The sequence below is a fragment of the Phocoena phocoena genome, chromosome 13, assembly GCF_963924675.1.
Source record: "Phocoena phocoena chromosome 13, mPhoPho1.1, whole genome shotgun sequence".
In the NCBI taxonomy this organism is placed as follows: domain Eukaryota; kingdom Metazoa; phylum Chordata; class Mammalia; order Artiodactyla; family Phocoenidae; genus Phocoena; species Phocoena phocoena.
The window spans coordinates 58,725,178-58,742,666 of NC_089231.1; the positions used below are offsets into that span (position 1 = coordinate 58,725,178).

General features: G+C 45.7%; 1 protein-coding gene across 1 annotated transcript in view; it reads right to left on the reverse strand.

Annotated features, from left to right (window-relative positions):
- The window catches only part of LAMA1 (laminin subunit alpha 1), a 148,937-nt gene that overhangs the window by 65,940 nt on the left and 65,508 nt on the right, over positions 1-17,489 (reverse strand). The window contains exons 15-24 of the mRNA XM_065889473.1: positions 17,170-17,381; positions 16,295-16,406; positions 13,785-13,895; positions 9,546-9,673; positions 7,974-8,060; positions 7,094-7,305; positions 2,217-2,323; positions 1,721-1,901; positions 951-1,087; positions 15-251 (exon numbers count right to left, since the gene is read on the reverse strand). Coding sequence (XP_065745545.1) covers positions 15-251; positions 951-1,087; positions 1,721-1,901; positions 2,217-2,323; positions 7,094-7,305; positions 7,974-8,060; positions 9,546-9,673; positions 13,785-13,895; positions 16,295-16,406; positions 17,170-17,381 — 1,524 coding nt within the window. The remainder of the gene's footprint in view (positions 1-14; positions 252-950; positions 1,088-1,720; positions 1,902-2,216; positions 2,324-7,093; positions 7,306-7,973; positions 8,061-9,545; positions 9,674-13,784; positions 13,896-16,294; positions 16,407-17,169; positions 17,382-17,489) is intronic.

The window sequence follows — 17,489 nt, forward strand, 5'->3', positions numbered from 1 at the left end:
CCGGGCGCTAGTACCTTGCAAGAGCAGGTTCCGGTCTCCGGGGCACAGCTGCAGAGACCCTGCTCCGGGTCACAGGTGTCGGCCAGTGTCCCTCTCAGGTCGCAGTCACAGGCCACACAGTCCGGAAAGTCTCTGTACCCCAGGGAGCACTGATGGCAGGTCTGTCCACCAAATGCAGGCTTACATTGGCAATGGCCAGTGAGCACATCACAGTGATGACTGGCTGACCCCGTGCTACTGCAGTTGCAGGCCTGCAAGAAAAATACTGAATAAATAAAAAGGCAGCTTTTATATTTTCATAATGTACACATACGGGGATTACAGGAAAACACTAAACGTGGGGAGATTACACAAACAAATGGATCGCTCTCACTATTGCCATATGGACTCACTTTGCCACAAGCCATCAAGAGGCCAGGACTTACGCTGCTGGACGTTAGTGAACCTTTGTGACACATGCAGCTGGGCCACAACCGTGGCCTGAAATTCAATCTACTTAATAAGACAAAGCAGTCCAGCAAAATTATTTTAGAAGTCCAGTAACACTCCCTCTGTTTCCAAAATGCAAAGTCTAAGTTTAACTGACAAAAGTAACACAGAAATACAGAACCGCTGAAGATCGGACATACCTCCCCCACCCCCAATAAAGTGATTTATGTCTTTCTCCTGGAAGATAGCATATATTGCAGAATATATTTAAAGGGCACCAAAATAAATTTTTGATCTTCTAACCATCAATTCCACAGCTAGACTCTTGAAGAAAATTTCGAATACTGTATTTTAAGGATACTGCTTCTTCCACTTTGACTCCTACAATCGGTACTGAGTTCTGAATAGAAACCATCAAGCTACTCAACAGGTTAAAATCAAGCGAATAGATAAAAGAAGAATGAAACCCGACACAGCAAAGTAATTCTCAGTTGAGAAAATGTGCAGGTGATAGTGCACACCTGGCATCCGAGCTCCGGGTCATGGCCCCAGTGTCCGTCTGCACACCCCTCGCACGCCGCACCCCGAGTATGAGGCGGGCAGACACACTCCCCTGACTCCGGGTCACAGGTGTTCTGAGTGTGAGCGCAGTCACAGGCTACAACAGAGACACAGGGTGTTGTTACAGATCAGGACCGTCGGGTCAACCGAAGGGGTCAGAGATGATGCTGCAAGTTATTTCCCTTGTGTTAAATAATCTCAATCACTCTTCTAGTTCCTGAAAGAAAACTTGTGATCCCCAACACCCCGCCGTGTCTCACGGGAGGTGAATGCTCCTCCTTGTGGAGAGTTGCTCCTGGATGAGAGAGAATAGGGCACAGTGGGAGAAACAGAGAGAAGACCGGGAAAGGCCTCCACAGGTGGGGAGAACAGAGAGTTAACACTTACCGAGCACTTGTTTGCCAATCGCCATGCTACGGACTTTAAGCACAACCTTGACGGTAACTCCTGGATGGAGAGAATAATCGACTTCTCCATTTTACAGATGAGGAGACCAAAGCCAAGTAAAGTTAAGTAATTAGTCTAAGCTCACACAGTTAGGACAGCCTGACCAAGGCTTGTGGACTTACCCAGAATAGGGATCAGGAAATAGAAAAAAGGTATGAAATCCTACACGTTCAGAAAAAAGAATGTATAGGAACTTAACAGAATTAGACAGAAGTCAAAGGAGAGCTCAAAGAAAAGTCTGGGAATTACAATGAAGTCTCAAACACTGAGTTCAGGAGCTTACGTGTACAGCCACCGTCCTGGTAGGCATGGAAGCCGCGGGCACACCTGTCACACCTCTCTCCAGCTACACCTGGGACACAGCGACACTGGCCTTCCTCCGTGCAGTCGTCCGACAGGGAGCCCGATGCACTGCAGTTACAGGGCAGGCACCCGAGCCCCGTGTCCAACCCGTAGTAGCCGTGCTGTTTCACAGGGGCAGAGCCACGGAAGACAAAATACATTTTAGTAAGTGGCTAGTATCTACTAGAACATTTCCCAAATCAACAACTGCATGTGTCATAGATTCCTAAAGTGTTCCTGACATCATTCCACTGGTCTCTGTAAACCGAATACATACTCTCCAGGTAGGGCCGCATAGCACTCACCAGCCATGTTGCAGGAACCTGCTCTTTCTGGTGGTCGGGATTCCATTTCATTTGAAGCAGTTAAGGCATCATTTATAGACATTAACACTGACACACACGTTAATTGTATGTAATGACCAGGAGGCGTCTTACCAGGCACTGGTTACACTGCTGTCCGGTCACGTGTGGTTTGCAGTCACAGAGTCCAGTCTCAGGATGGCAGGCAGCAGAAAGGGAGCCTTGGCCATGGCATTCACAGGCTAACACACACAGAAGGCATATTTGTGCCCATTTCTGGGTACGGCTGTTATAAAATCCCTTAATCCCCAAAGGAGAAATTTTAACATTCTTGTTTCAAATCATAAAACAAAATTATTGCTTTGCAGTAACTTGAAAATTTTAGTGTTTTTCTGAAGAGTAAGCCAAAATAAGGTTGGTGAAAGGAACCATCACAGAGAAAAAAAATTACTTGAAGCTGTTAAGACAATAATTGGCAAACGAACTTAACCAATTTCATGAATTCTTTGAAATTTTTAAAGTGAGCCAGCAATGTATATCAACCAATCTTCATTAAAAACATGCGAAGAAGATTTCAAAATCAATTTAGCCACTTGCTCATCCCAATCATACATATTTAATATTTTAAAGCTCAGTTATAACGACCTAGATAACTAATACTGTACACCATAACTTAATGAACTACTTCCGTGTTCTGAGTCATGAGTCCTTTGAGGTTCTTACCTTCTGGGCAGATGCTTCCGTTTTATCTACAGCCAGAATATTGATGTTTAAAGCCACAAAGTCCCCCCCTTCTCAAAGTGATTCAATTTAACGGGTCCAAGAACCATTTACTTCGTACCACAGCTGTCAATATGTGCTTCATTTAAAATTTGTAATATGTTCACTGACAAGATATCCCAGGACGTGTACCATTTATGAATGCTTGGGCTCGGAAAATGCACACTCTCCGTCCTATGGTATAACCACGTTAAGAAAAACGTCACGAATTATCTCAAGCCCTAGCACACTTTGTGTGGCAGCCTTTGTGGGGCAGAACAGGGGTGGGCACTGGAAATTAGAAGGCTGATGGCCAGAGGAAAGGAGGTGGGATTCTGCTTCCTTGGCTGACTATGGCCATGTCACTGGGCCTCTCTCCCCTAGTTTTTCCCTTGTGTGCATGGATCGATGCTCACCAGCTCTTGTAGGAGGCTGGTCAAGTGTCATGGGCACCACACAGTGCTGCCCATTCTTGTAGTTTAACTTTTATTTTCTGTTTTTCTGACGCTTTGACTTCTGGGGCCTTGCTGACCCTGGAGAGACAGCCACACCCAGGGCTAGTCAACTTCCAAAGACTGTAAACAGCTCACCTGCTGGAATACCTTTCATATGCAAACCATCCAATCCAGAGCCCACACCCCATGCCTTCCTCACTGGCTCTCAGGTTCCTTTGGGCCCTGACATTCCACTGTCCACCAGTCCTAGCACTCCAGGGCCTGGCATCAGACAAGAGGCACAGTCCCTAGGTCCCCGGGACCGGCTGAAATGATTCAGACTAGCCAGTCCCAGACCTGCTTACCCTGCCCGCCCTTGTCTTCCTGCAGATAAAGGCTCCTGCCCACACTTCCCCTCGTGACCAACCTAGGTGCTTCCCCGTGTAGCCACCCCCATGCTGTGGGGTGTCCCCTGTGCCCCCGACTCCCCCCTGACCTGGCCTCCATAGTAACAAACTGCCTTTGTGACGGTGGTCCTCTCCTCATCTGCTGGCCTTGCTGTACCAAAATAACAACACAGCCTGTATTAAAACCGTCCTCAGCCTCCCACCACTCTTAACTGTCTCCCAGGGAAAACATCACACACTCACACACATTCACTCACACCCCGCCATCTCCCCCGCCTCCTTAACTCTCTCTGAGTTTCCATCCCCTACTCTCCCTCCCGTCTCCCTCCCCCTTCACACCACCCAATCTTCCAGCCCAATTCTTGGCCCCTGGGCTGCTACAACTGCTCCTCCTAAAATGTCCAGGACTCCCGGGTGCAGATCCAGCGAGCAGATCCTGCCTCCGTCCTGATACATCTTTCGGTGGGACGGGCCATGCACCCCTCTCTCCCTTTTGAACCTCTCTCTTACCAAGGTTTTGGGACCCCTTTGAAACTCTTCCGTTTCCTTCCTCTTTCTCTTGTATTTCCCTCTGATCCTCCCTTTCTGTGCCTCACTCAAACCCCACCCTTCCTCTGGGGAATATTCCAAGTTCACTTCGAGTATGATCATCACCAAATATTGATGATAATATAACAAATCACATTTATCACACACCCATCAGCTTGTGTCACCACGTTACAGTCAATAAGTGAAATAAATGAATGAACCTTCATAACAAACATACGAGGGAAGTACTATAATTTTCTGTTTTGGGGTGAGAAGTCTAACACTTAGAAAGGTGATGTAACTAGCCAGAGATCACACTGTTACTTGCAGTTATCCCTCTATAGCAACAATTATAATAGCAATTATTAATAAAAATTGTTCATGTTATAAATAATACTAATTCGAAATATCTCGCAATTACCTTCTGCCAGGTTCTTTACAGGTATTTTAATTCTCAGAAGAACCCCACAATATAAAAATTATACCTACTTAAGTTATTTCACACAAGGTTTCTTTAGTATTAGCGCCCAGGAGGCTTTCTCCCTCCACACCACTCTCTGCCCTGGACAACTGTGTCCGCAGCCACTACTGCATCTATCACACCAAAGCTGATGTCAGCAATACTGAACACTGGCATTTTTACCGGGTTCACCTAATAAAATATGGTATTATGTTATCATGTGGAGACTTCTGGGAAGTTCATAAGAAGGACCCTTATTATAGACCTGGAAGGATTTCTAGTGAAATATTCAGAAACAGTTGTAGGAATTCATCTCGTCAAAGCTAGGAATGGGGGGAAAAGGAGATAGGAAAAGAATAAAAAGTGTAAATGCTCAGAAACTAGAGAAAGCCAGGCAGGGTCAGCCCATAACCAGTCCAGCTCCCTGGGCCAACAACGAGGACCTAGACCCAAATCCCACCTGTTCTGACCCCCCCCACTCCCCCACACTCTCCACTCATCCCTGAGACCTTCTATTTTATATCTTCCCTTTTATCCCCGTGGCAAAATGCTGACGCAGCTTTGTCAGCGTGGATGCACATAAAGGAAAACATGATGGAAAACTTTTAAATATGTTTGAACAACTTGGGTGTCTGAATCCATTTCTTCAACATTGAATTTTATGTAATCTAAATACAGATCAAATATTTCTGATGAAAACTTAGCATCCTAATAGAGATGGGCCATAAAACACACACTGGGGCTTCCCTGGTCGTGCAGTGGTTGAGAGTCCGCCTGCCGATGCAGGGGATACGGGTTCGTGCCCCGGTCCGGGAAGATCCCACATGCCACGGAGCGGCTGGGCCTGTGAGCCATGGCCGCTGGGCCTGCGTGTCTGGAGCCTGTGCTCCGCAATGAGAGGCCACAACAGTGAGAGGCCCACGTACCGCAAAAAAAAAAAAAACCACACACTGAATTTTGAAGACAGTATTAAAAAGAAAGAAAACAGTTATTAATACTTTGAAAACTTGATTACGTGATAAAATAATACTTTCTATATACTGAGTTAAATAAAATGTATTATTAAAATGTACTTCACCTGTTTCTACTTTTTAAAAGGTGGTTACTAGGAAATTTTAAATTACATGTGTGACATATTTCTGTTGGACAGCACTGATACAGAAAAATAATAAAAATGACTGCTCTTATTACCAGCAATTGTAATAGCTACCATTTATTTACTGTCTAGAACTTTAAATTTGTCATCCCATTGACTTTTCAAAAAGGCCTTACTGTATACGTATAATTATGTCCATTTTATGTATGAAGAAATAGTTGCTAGGAGAGGTTAATAAAATTTGCCTAATGTCACAGGGCTGGTTGGTGACCAATCCTGGACTCTAAACTAGTCAGACTCTAAAGCCCTGAATCCACACACGTGCCTCTCTCCTACACCATCGTGTGTAGCTCCCAAATAGACTTGGGATGTTCAAGTCTGATTAAATAAATTTCCAACTCCAATCACAGTATTTGGCATAGTGCCTGGGAAGTAACAGACACTTAATAAATGACAAATGAACTAAGAAATTAATCATCAAGGTTTGCAGTAAGGATGAAAAGAAATGCCATGAGAATTGTGAAAGCATTCCATAAACTTTGAAGCTTTATACAATTACTGGTTATCATAATTATCTACCTATGATAACCAGTCAAGGTGCTGAAGGTCGGGTTCATAGGCCCAGGGCAACAGAAGCTTGTCAATCTCTTGACATGGTCCTAGGAAAACATCTTTTCTGGATCGCTAGCTCCCTCTTGTGTCTCCACGTTGTAACAGCACAGTAGGACCAGCATTTATAGGAAATTATCAAAATAATTTATAATTGTCACTTTTACTCTTTCATTCCTTTTTCAAGAACTGTGTGAAAAAATCTGAGAGCTGTTATCAGCCCTAAGGCTATAAGTCTGTCATTCTAGGAGTTTGAAAATCTACTTTTCTAAGTAACTGGTTTTACATGGTCTGTAATTTCAAGGGTCTAAGCAGAGAGCCCTGCCGAGAGACGTGGGGGTTGGTGACTCAGGCGCAGACCACTGAGACACACCAGTTTTGGGGGCTAGGGTCTCCCCATTTCCCACTCCACGTCCTGAAATCCCATCTGCCTCACAAAGCCCGTAGTATTTCCCTGACAAACGGGACAGGCTTCCTTCGCCTCCTTGGTCACTGGGAGCAGTGCCAACACTCTGTGAAGGACCACTTTCTCCTGAAATGGAAGGGCACATGCTTTCTAGGCCATCTGACCTTCATTTGGAGTAACTGATCAAGCTAACCCAGCGCAGATCGGGTCAAGTGACCTCCTGGGCCGAGCGCTTTTTGATGCAAGTAAGTAAATGGATGGAGACTTCACAGGGTGATAAGTAATGGACCCGACCGCCAGGTCACACACTCACCGCGGCAGTTTTTCGCAGTCACGGCGTCCCCATAGAACCCGTAGGCACACCTCTCACAGTGGGGGCCATCGGTGTTCCCAAGGCATCTCAGGCATTCTCCGGTGACGGAATCACAGCTCCTGGCCTCCAAGGGGTCCACATTGCCACTGCAGTTACAAGGGACACAGGAATCTCCGGGCACTGTTGGGTTTCCAAAGTAACCGTCTGCACATCTATATAGAAGATTGAGAGAGGGATGCAAACAAATGCGATTACTGTAGACATTACCCCACCACCCAGGGACTCTCTGAGTAGTTAATCAACCACACCAACTCTTTACCGAAGATTTACCGTGAGAGGAATGCTGCTCGAGTTCAGGCATTCACAGATTCCCGTCACTCATTGTGAGGCACGGGGAGGGCACCCAAAAGGAGCCACATATCCCGGGAACATGCTCCAGCCCCAGACAATTCGACCCGCATCCCACCACTGAGCGATGTCACCTCCCACGGAGTCCAGCCAGACTTGGCACCAAGACGTACACGCAGGACAGACAACCCTGGCTTCCAGGAGCCAGAGACAACTATTACATCAAACCACCCCTTGCTTATGGAATCATCCAGAGTAACGGGACATTCAAATGTATGCACAGAAGTACTGACTCCCGGCAGTTTCCTATTGATACTGATGAAAACTGAGATTAGCTCAAGGAGATCAAAAAATCCCCAGGGACTTCCAACATTAATTTTTTAATCGATCGACTGATTTTTCTCTGTGATCCGATGGAATAATAATGACATACCAAAGGCTCTAAAGCCACACTTAACCACACGCTTAAGAATAAACACATAGAATTTATAGTAAAAAAATGTTTGGAAACCGGTCAAGAGAAGCAGAGTACCTCTCGCACCAATCCCCCGCGTATCCCGGGGCGCACTGGTCACAGAACACTTCATCTCCACCGTCGAGGTGGCAGGTGGGGCTGAAACTGACAAAGCAGTAGAAATGAATGCAGTTCCCCAGTGGATGGTGCGGAATTCCGAAATAGTAAAACGCTTAGCTTCTACCACTCCTGTCCTTACAAACTTTCACTGCATGCTCACTCCCTAACCCAGAGCCCAAGGCCCCAGGCCACGCAGCCCGCCCGTGGGCACTGGACACTCCCTGCTCGACCCTCGGCCTGGACTGCGCTTCTCCCCGTCTGCCCGGGTTCACCGGCTCACCCCCAAGGCCCAGCTCAGTGGTCCCCTCCTCCAGGAGGCCGGGTCCGATGCTCAGACAGAGTTCCTCTCCTCGAGTTCCCGGTACTGGGCTGTCTGCCTTAGAGCTGCCCACACTGGCCAAAAGTGAGCCCGCTTACAGGACAGAGCCAAGGGGCTCCGCACTTCAGTGAGTGTAACCAGCATCCCCTGAGGCCCCCACACAGCCCGAGGTCCCTTCACACTCCATTCCTGGCTCTTGGGAGGACCGCGAAGGGAGGCCTGGAGGCCATAGCGAGGTCCCCACGATTTCACCAGAGCAGCCCTGATTGCTGTTTTGTACACTGGAGTTCCAAATAAAAATCCCCATGGGAGAATCCTCTAGGCGTGGATGGGGGGAGAGTTCTAAAGTGTAAACAGTGAGAGAGGCTTTCAGACCACTGGCCTGGGGGCACACGAGCCCCAGCATGTTGGTCGAGGCCTTGACTGTAACCGTCCTCTGCCTTCCCTCACGCTCTGGGCCCCGGGACCACCTGCAGCTCCGCAAACCGACCTGCCCCTCACACTGCCGGACCGCGGCACCACTTCTTCCCACCTAGCAGGCCCTTCTCCTCCACTGCCTTCAAACTCCCTCTCATCCTTCAAGTCTCAGATGGAGAGCTCCCACAGGGAATCGCCCCACACAGATTCCCTCTGCACAGTGGGCCCACTTCTTCTGCCCTCGTGACCGCAGTGTGGATTCCATGGCGTCGGCAGCCACGGAGGAAGAGTTTGATACTCAGGACACCTACCATGATGCCCAGCATATACCAGGCGCTCAGTAAAGATTCGTTGAATTAAACTAAATGAATTCAGCCCATTCTCAATGAGCCTCCTATTTACATATTTTGGTCATTAGCTCAAATACTCCTGAAGCCCAGGAACATGTTTTATTCATCTCTGCATCTCCTCTGCCTCTTAGCCCAGTGGTAGGCGCACAACATATACGTGTGAAGGAACTGATGCCCAACATTAGACCAAGGGGAAAAAAGGCCATGCAAATGTCCTTGCCTTCACACAACTTGCCTTACATAATTTAATACATCAAAGTTTTTTGTTTGTTTTTTTTAAAGAAGAGAGAATCTGTTCCTCTATCTCTAATCCCAACTAATTGCCCCAGGGCAAAATTAACACTCTCATCACACACAGGTCTTGCTCTGAAGATTTCAGTGCACGTCTGGATGGAGACCCAGGCCACGCGGGGCAGGACCCGCTGGTGCAGGAGCCCGGCTTACTTGTTGGAGGCCGTGGAGAGCGGGCAGGCACACGGCTGGCAGTCCCCAGGGGTCCCTCGGGAAGGCAGCCCGTAGAAGCCGGGCAGGCAGCGCTCGCAGCGGTCCCCGGTGGTGTTGTGCTGGCATGCCTAGGACACGCGCATGGAAAGAAGACTCGGCTCAGGTCTCCTTAAAGGAGTCTCAGGTTCATCTTCAAACAACTTGAAGTCCAAGTGAAGAAAAAAGGCAAAACGCTAAAGCAAGTCACCAAACTCTCTTATATGAGGAGGGTTGCCTGTTTCCAGATCTGCTGATAAAAATTTTTAATTTATGTAAACGGGAAGCATAAGACCTTTCATTTCCAACCGTGTTAGAGTAACTGGCAGCAGACTTGCCCTCTGTAGGGACGGAATACAATACATCAAAGAGCTGCTCTCAGACCCCAGACAGCGGAGGTGCAGGATGTGCAGGGAAGGGAGACAGCGGGATGGGTCCTGCAACTGCATGTCTTTCCCCTTGGAGACAGTCCAGGAAATCCTGAATTTATACTACGGCATGGAGAACATCGGAAACGGTAAATACATGAATAAGTACGAAAGATTTCTTTTCCTCATTTAAAACACCTCTTTAGACAGTGAAATTACCCTGCGTCAGGTGTAGGAGGTGTGCGGGAGATGGGCCGCTGGGCGGCTCCTGTCCTGCCCGTTCCTTCCAGGCTCCTCTTACGTGGCTTGGTCTCCCTATTGCCCCCACCTGGTGCTGATGCCACCCAAAGCTCTCCTACAACCTCTGCCCTCCCCTGCCCGTACTCCCAGCCCCAGCCCCGCCTGTGGGCCCTCTCCTCTCACTTCCTCTCCCTTGGGGTCTTCCATGTCCTTTTATATCCCTTCTCTTAAAGCCACTCATTTTACACACACTTACTGGACATTTTTCATCTGAATATTCAAATAATATTTCCAGTTGTTAACTACATACTTTTCTATCATTCCTGAGATTGATAAAAGTTTTCCCATCTGTTCAATTTAATTGTGCTGCATCCTCTATATCACGGTTTCACCAGTTTTATTTAGGGTTATCCCAGAACAGAGCTTCCAAATTTGAATGTGTATACAGATCATGTGGGTTACATGTTGACTCTGATGCTGGAGGTCTGCGATTTTGAGTTTCTAAAAAAGCTTCCAGATGACACCCATGCGCTTTTCATCCCTCATATGACCTTGGTTTTGATCATTAACCCAAATCTACGCAAAATGCAACCGGCCTTGGTAAAGAGCTACATGGTTGTGCTAAAAGAATTATGCAAAATAATTAGTTTTGTTAAAATCTATTCGATTACGCTCAACTGCAAATGTCTCTGATTTGCCTTCTTTCCTCAAAGGGCCAGACTGGGTCTTCTTTCTCTTTGGGAAAACTACGATGTAGTTCTGTTGAAAAACCTGCTGAAGGTCTGTTTCAATGCTTTCTCAGGCGGGCGCCAACACCCCTTTAAGTGATGATCCCTGTTGGTGGATCTGGAACATGAAGGGATAGGAATGCTCATCTCCTTGGGGAGCGAGCACATCTTCTCTTGATTGGAAAAGGAAAACCAGGAGGGCCTAAGACATGCACAACTGCATTTTATGCCCCTGTCTTTCCAAAGAAAAGAAATTTATTTCTCCTTGGAGTAAGAGCAGAGAGAGCTCAGAGAAAAGAATAAGGACACAGGTAAACTATGGACTTTGGGTGGCTGTGATGTGTCAGCGTGGGGTCACTAATTGTAACAAATGCACGACTCTGGGGGGGATGTTGATAATGGGGGTGTATGAGCATGGGTGCCCACAGTGGGTAGACTGGAAATCTCTATACCTTCTTCTCAACTTCACGGTAAACCTAAAACTACTCTAAAAATAGTCTTTAAAAAAAAAACAAGAATAGGAGCACTAAGAACAACTGGAAACTTCTCTCTAATAAAATGTATATAAGGAGTCAACCCCTAGAATCTAGATAACTATATACAAGGCCAGGGGCTAGTTACAGCTATGCAAAAGGAAGAATTAAAGGTTTCTTTTTAAAATAGAATTTAAAAAGCAAAGTAGATTAAACAGACAAGTGATCTTACCAAGCTTTTATATTTCCCTGTATTCCAATCTAAATTTTTATTACTTTTCTCCTTTAATTACTTAAAAAAGGAAAAATAATAATTTTACAGCAGAAAAACCTGACAGAGACCCCCTTATCCGAGTGACCCAGGCTAATTAACATCCCCCCAGAAGAAGCCAGTGGCATCACAGACCCTGACAGCACACACTGGGAGGGAACGTCACCTCAAGGTCCTCTCACCAAAAATGGATAACCTCAAGCTCATCACGAGAAAGTGGACCAGCTCCAGCGGAGGGACAGTCCACAGAAGGTCCAAAGATCTCAAACGTGCCCTAGTCCTGAAAACCAGGAACTGTCACAGCCTGAAGGAGGCAAAGCCACTAAATGCAGTATGGGACGGTAGGTATGATGCTGGAAAGGAAAAGGATGAAACCCGAATGGAATGTGACATTTAGTTGATGGGACTGTGCCATGTTAATTTCTGAGTTTTGATAACCATACAGATTGTGTAAGATGAGCATCCGGGGAAACAGGGCGATGCTCACACGGGAACCCTCTATCCTATTTTTCTAACCTTTCTGTAAATCTGAAATTATTCCTTAAAAAAATTTAAACTATAAAAATTATTACTATTTTCTATACTTAGAGCTTTAAGGCTATTTAGCATCTTCACTTTCATAGGAGAATATATTTTTGGAAATATATATTAACAGAAGCATGTGCAAATCTTCCAGCCTGCCTGTCACTAAAGCCATAGGTGGTACAACCACGACCTGCTGACCACCCCCAAGTGCTGGCAGAGGCCTCCAAACCCAAATGGCAGGGGGAGAGAGGTTTTAAAAAAGCAGTGACCAGGACTTCCCTGGTGGTGCAGTGGTTAAGAATCTGCCTGCCAATGCAGGGTACACGGGTTCGATCCCTGGTCCGGGAAGATCCTACGTGCCGCAGAGCAACTAAGTCCGTGCGCCACAACTACTGAGCCCCCATGTCACAACTACTGAAGCCCAAGCATGTAGAGTCCATGCTCTGCAGTAAGAGAAGCCACCACAATGAGAGGCCCATGCACTGCAACTAAGAGTAGCCACCGCTCGCCGCAACTAGAGAAAGCCCGCGCGCAGCAACGAAGACCCAATGCAGCCAAATAATTAAAAAAAAAAAAAAAAAAAAAAAAAGCAGCGACCTCCCTCCTTGTGGGAAGTTGCACCTGAGGAACTCATTCTGGAGGGACTGCATATGCGTGCAAACATCATTCCACACCATCCTACAGACGCTTCACTTACAGAACAAAGACAATGACAAAGAACTAAACAAAACAAAAGCTGTACTTGCAGAGAAAAAGAAAAATTAGGCTCTAGAGAGAAAAAGCAATCAGCGGCATCATGCCGATATCTTCCCCATGGGTCTGATCGTTAATTTTTCCTAACCCTGTGACTCAATCAAGCTCTTTTGGAAAAAGCATGATCCTTTCCCTGTGCAGTGAATAGGGTTCAGCTGATTACCATATGCATTCACTCCATCTCTGAGCAGTGAATCCATTAGAACCCAGGAGTGTGGCCTGGCTCCCAGGCATAAGAGCCTAAAAGAATTCCTGACTGAAGTTAAAAAACAAGTCTTGCCCTGTATCTGCCCCAAAGTTCATTCTCAAGATTAACTACATATTTGCTAAGCCCTATTTCAACTCCAACTGCATGAAAGAGGTACTTGTTTGCAGAGTTTATCTGAACTAACATCTATGAAGCATTATATATTATACAGATGAGTAAGATTATTAGAAATTTTTATTATTCCTCTTACGATATACTATGTAATATAATGTTAAAATCTACTAGCACTTGCGTTTAAAAGATCTGATCCTTTTTATTTAATCAGTGGTGGTTTTCTCCCTTTATATTGCTTTTTAATCTTGCAAAGTAAATCATTACTTATTGTTCTAATAAAAAACCTGCAGTGAAAATCATACATCTTTTTTCTGCTATCACCAAAGCAACTTTTCTTCACAAAAAAAAGAAGGAAAAAAGCAGGAAACATTTTATGACTTAAACTTAAACCTGCAGATTTCCTCTGGGGTCCACAAGGGCAGGGATATTCCCTGTGGAGGAAGCTTCTTTTTTAATCACTTCTGTACAGTGAGGGCTTCAGGGTGGGAGGAGGGCATGCACTCAAGGTCTCAGCCAGACTCACAAAGCAAACGCCATGAACGTCACACTCAGCTGCATGGCCGTGGCATTCACAGGGCTGACAGATTCCTCCAAAGAGTATTCCATCCACGCGGTAATAGCCAGGGAGACAGGACTGCAAAAGAAGGACGGGTGACTGTCCAGGTGAAGGCAAATTTACACAAAACGCAAATCATCTTCCTCCCAGTACGTTAGAATCATAAACCGCTCAATTTTCCATGAATGGAAACTTATTTTTTTTGCCCAAACATGCCATAAAATGCACCCATATTAAGCATACGATTCAGTGGTTTTTTTTTTTTTCAGTAAGTTTACTGAGTTGTGCAACCATCACCATAATCCAGTTCCTCATATGTTTTAAAGGTAGAAATATGCACACAAAAATGTAATGGCTATGCAATGAATCAGCATACATCATAGCGGTTTTCCACTGCAATATTCTTAGAAATCATGTAACAGCCTTTTAATCAAGGCTGTTTCCATCAAGGAGATTTATTTCTCTCAACACTTTTTCTTTTGCTTAAACTTTAGTAAATGTTGCCGTCAAAGTGTTAAATGCAGGTCTGCGTCAAACGGCATCAGTTTAAGAGAGCAAACGTTGCAGGTGAGCTTCCCTCTGGCTATGCGCTGGACAGGCAACATGGGCGTTCAGGGGCAGGGAGCCACCCTGGACACTGTACTTCATGTCGCCCTTGTGACGACCCTGAGAAATCGGCTCTCTGATAGACTCGGAATCCGGAACACGGTGCGTTAGCTACGGTCCATGGCACCCGTGCAGTGATTCCACACCAGGTGTGCACACCTCCAAGACCCATGTCCACGGGCTGCCCGGGGCCACAGCAGACAAGAAACACATCCAGAGTGCAGACCAGGGAGTAATTAATTTGGAGGTTGGCACACTCCCTTGGGGGCATGGGAGGAGGGGGTGTGGATTTGCCTTTTATTGTACGAAGAATTCTTAAAGAACATTTCATTATAGTAATAATATATAATGCCTTCATTCACACTGACCTTGCGAAAGTCCCCTGCCACCTCCCCCACGACCCCGCCCCAGCCAGGCTCCCCCGGGGACAGTGGACTTGTCTTCAGACAGGCACTGAGCAGGCAGCTGCCTGGGGGTCTGTGTTGCGGCTACAGGGCTCCCCCAAATTCCATTCCCAACCAGTAGCTGCCTGATTCTTTAAGTCAGCTTCTGAGTAACAGCTGGATAAAAGAATGAGTTCTTCTACTTAACACAAACTCTTGCAAACGAGTCTTGAGCTGCCTATGTGATGCTTGAGCCATGAACTCAAGCACACCAGCACTTCCGGGAACAAAGCCCCGCCCACTTGTTCTCTAGCAGCAGCTGCTTCCTGCTGTCCCCTCCCAGTCCAGCTGGCTGGGCTCCCACTTCCACGGTTGTCCCTGCTCTACCTGTCACTCCCCTAAGCCCACATCCACATACTATGAGGTGGTCTGAGGGTCATTTATCCATTAAGCACTAGGCCCGCAGGGATTAGGACTTATGGACATTTGCTGGTCCTAAAAATAAATGAGATGTAAAAATAAGTTCATTGGTCCTGACCCTGTGGCCAAAAAAAATCTTGCAAAATATTTAAAATAGAAATAAAAATATTTAATTAAATATGTACACCACAAAGCTTTAAGCCAACTTTATTACCTACAAAGCTAATATTATAGGTTAAATGTTCTCACTTTGTAAAAATGCTTGCCAAGAAATCACAACCAATGACAAATGTTCACAATCACAGTCATGGGCTCATGAGAGGCAGGACCTCATGGCAATTAGCAGGGATGAAGTTCAAAGACCACTTCCTAGCTGTGTGACCTTGGTCAAGTTACTTAACCTCTCTGTGTCTCCGTTTCCTAATCTATGGAACAGAAAGTATATGAAGGGCCTACCTCATAGGATTGTTCTAAGGATTAAATGAGGTAACATATGGAAGGGGCTCAGAATAGTGCCAAATGCGTAGAAAGTTCTCAGTAAGAGAGTTACTATCAATATGTATGTCCAAATAATTTCAAAAAATATTTCAAAATTTTTAAGCGACAGATTACTTTCATCCATGACTACAAATATGGTTTCATATACTGCATATGTGAGGTAGAGCCCACCTAAGTAACATAGCCTGGGGCCATCAAAGGCCTCCAAAAAGACCTGGCTTGTCTGAAGCTTTCCAGGGTCGCATGTTGGTAATTGGTAAATGTTCAAATACAATCAAATTCAATCCTCCTTAGAAATGCAAAATATGGCATGGGTGTCTCAACTTTCCTGTTGACTAAGCAGGACAGTGACACTTACTTAGAGTATTCCCAGATGCCCCAGAGCAATTGTATTTCCTTAAACAATGCGTTTCCAATGTTCCAATAGCCTCCAAAAGTCTGATGTTTAGAAACACTGGGTTTCCAAAGTTAAAATTCAAACACGCATTATGACATCACCTTCAATATGCTTTTCCCCCAACCCCGTAGGAAGGAGAAAAGGAAGAAGACGGGAAGGGGGAGGAGTGTTACCTCACAAGAGATGCCCGCATAGCCTTGGGGACACTCGCAATGCTCCACCTCCGTGGCCAGGGACAGGTCTATAACGTTAGGGCTGGCTGTGTCCAGAGAGACAGAATCCAACCTGCAAACAGACAAACAGGCAGGGCCGTTACAGGACTTACATACTTGCACACGGTATCTAACACCTCAAAGAAGACGAATTCCTAAGAAAGATTTAATTCAAACAAAATGGTGATGTGATTTTTGTAAGTAAGTAAAGATTTTCACAACAGGACACTTTCTGGGAGCTGTTCATTAGTCCCTGGAAATGCCTTGGACATTTGGTACAAGACGAGCTGCTGTCCATACACAGCCGTGGGAAGGCTCTGAGAAGCCCATTCCAAAGAGTGAACTCCAGAACGAACCCATGCAGTTGAACTCTCTCCAGTCAGAGAGATTGTCCTGAATGTGCAGTTCTCTGTTTGCTTTAGCTGCATCCAACATGTATGCTTAGCCTGGCATTGCCAGAAACTGACCTTCTCAGAGTAACAAAACAACTAAGGATGGACTCAGGAGCTTAAATAGTTTGTGAAAATCTAAGACCATTAACATCAGGAGGGTGAAAACCAGATGCAACACAGTTAACAACTGTCACCTCATTGGGCATTTCTCAAAAATCCACCCTGAAAGTTTATGATCCCAATGCCAAGTCTATCTCCTACTAGATACATTTGCCATGGACAACAATTGTTATGCCTTTGATAAAATTATAGTGATAAAAAATAATTCCAAGACAGTTCCGTTAGCTGTGTCCTTGAAATAATCAAGTAAAGTATATTCAGCTTAAAATTGTATGATAATAAAGACAAGGATCACCTACGTTTTCTCTCCTTTTCAGTACACACCTGTAAAGAGCCATCTTCGCAGAATTGTAGTTGGCTCTGATCAAGAGATGTGTCACGTTGGCAAGCACGGTCATCAGCTGGTCGCGATCTACCTCCCTCCTGCTATGAAAATCTCGGAAGTGCTCGGGCACGAGTCTAACCACGTTCAAGTGCTCTTCATAGGGCTGCAATAACAGGCCCTCTGCCTGGGTCCTTAAAGTGAGCCCATTCCCCTAACATTTAAAAACAAGAGGAAATATATTCAGAATTCAATTTCATGATCAAACACTAAAAGCAGATTTTGTATTCAGCCACATGGCTTTTCATTTGTGTGCAGGTTT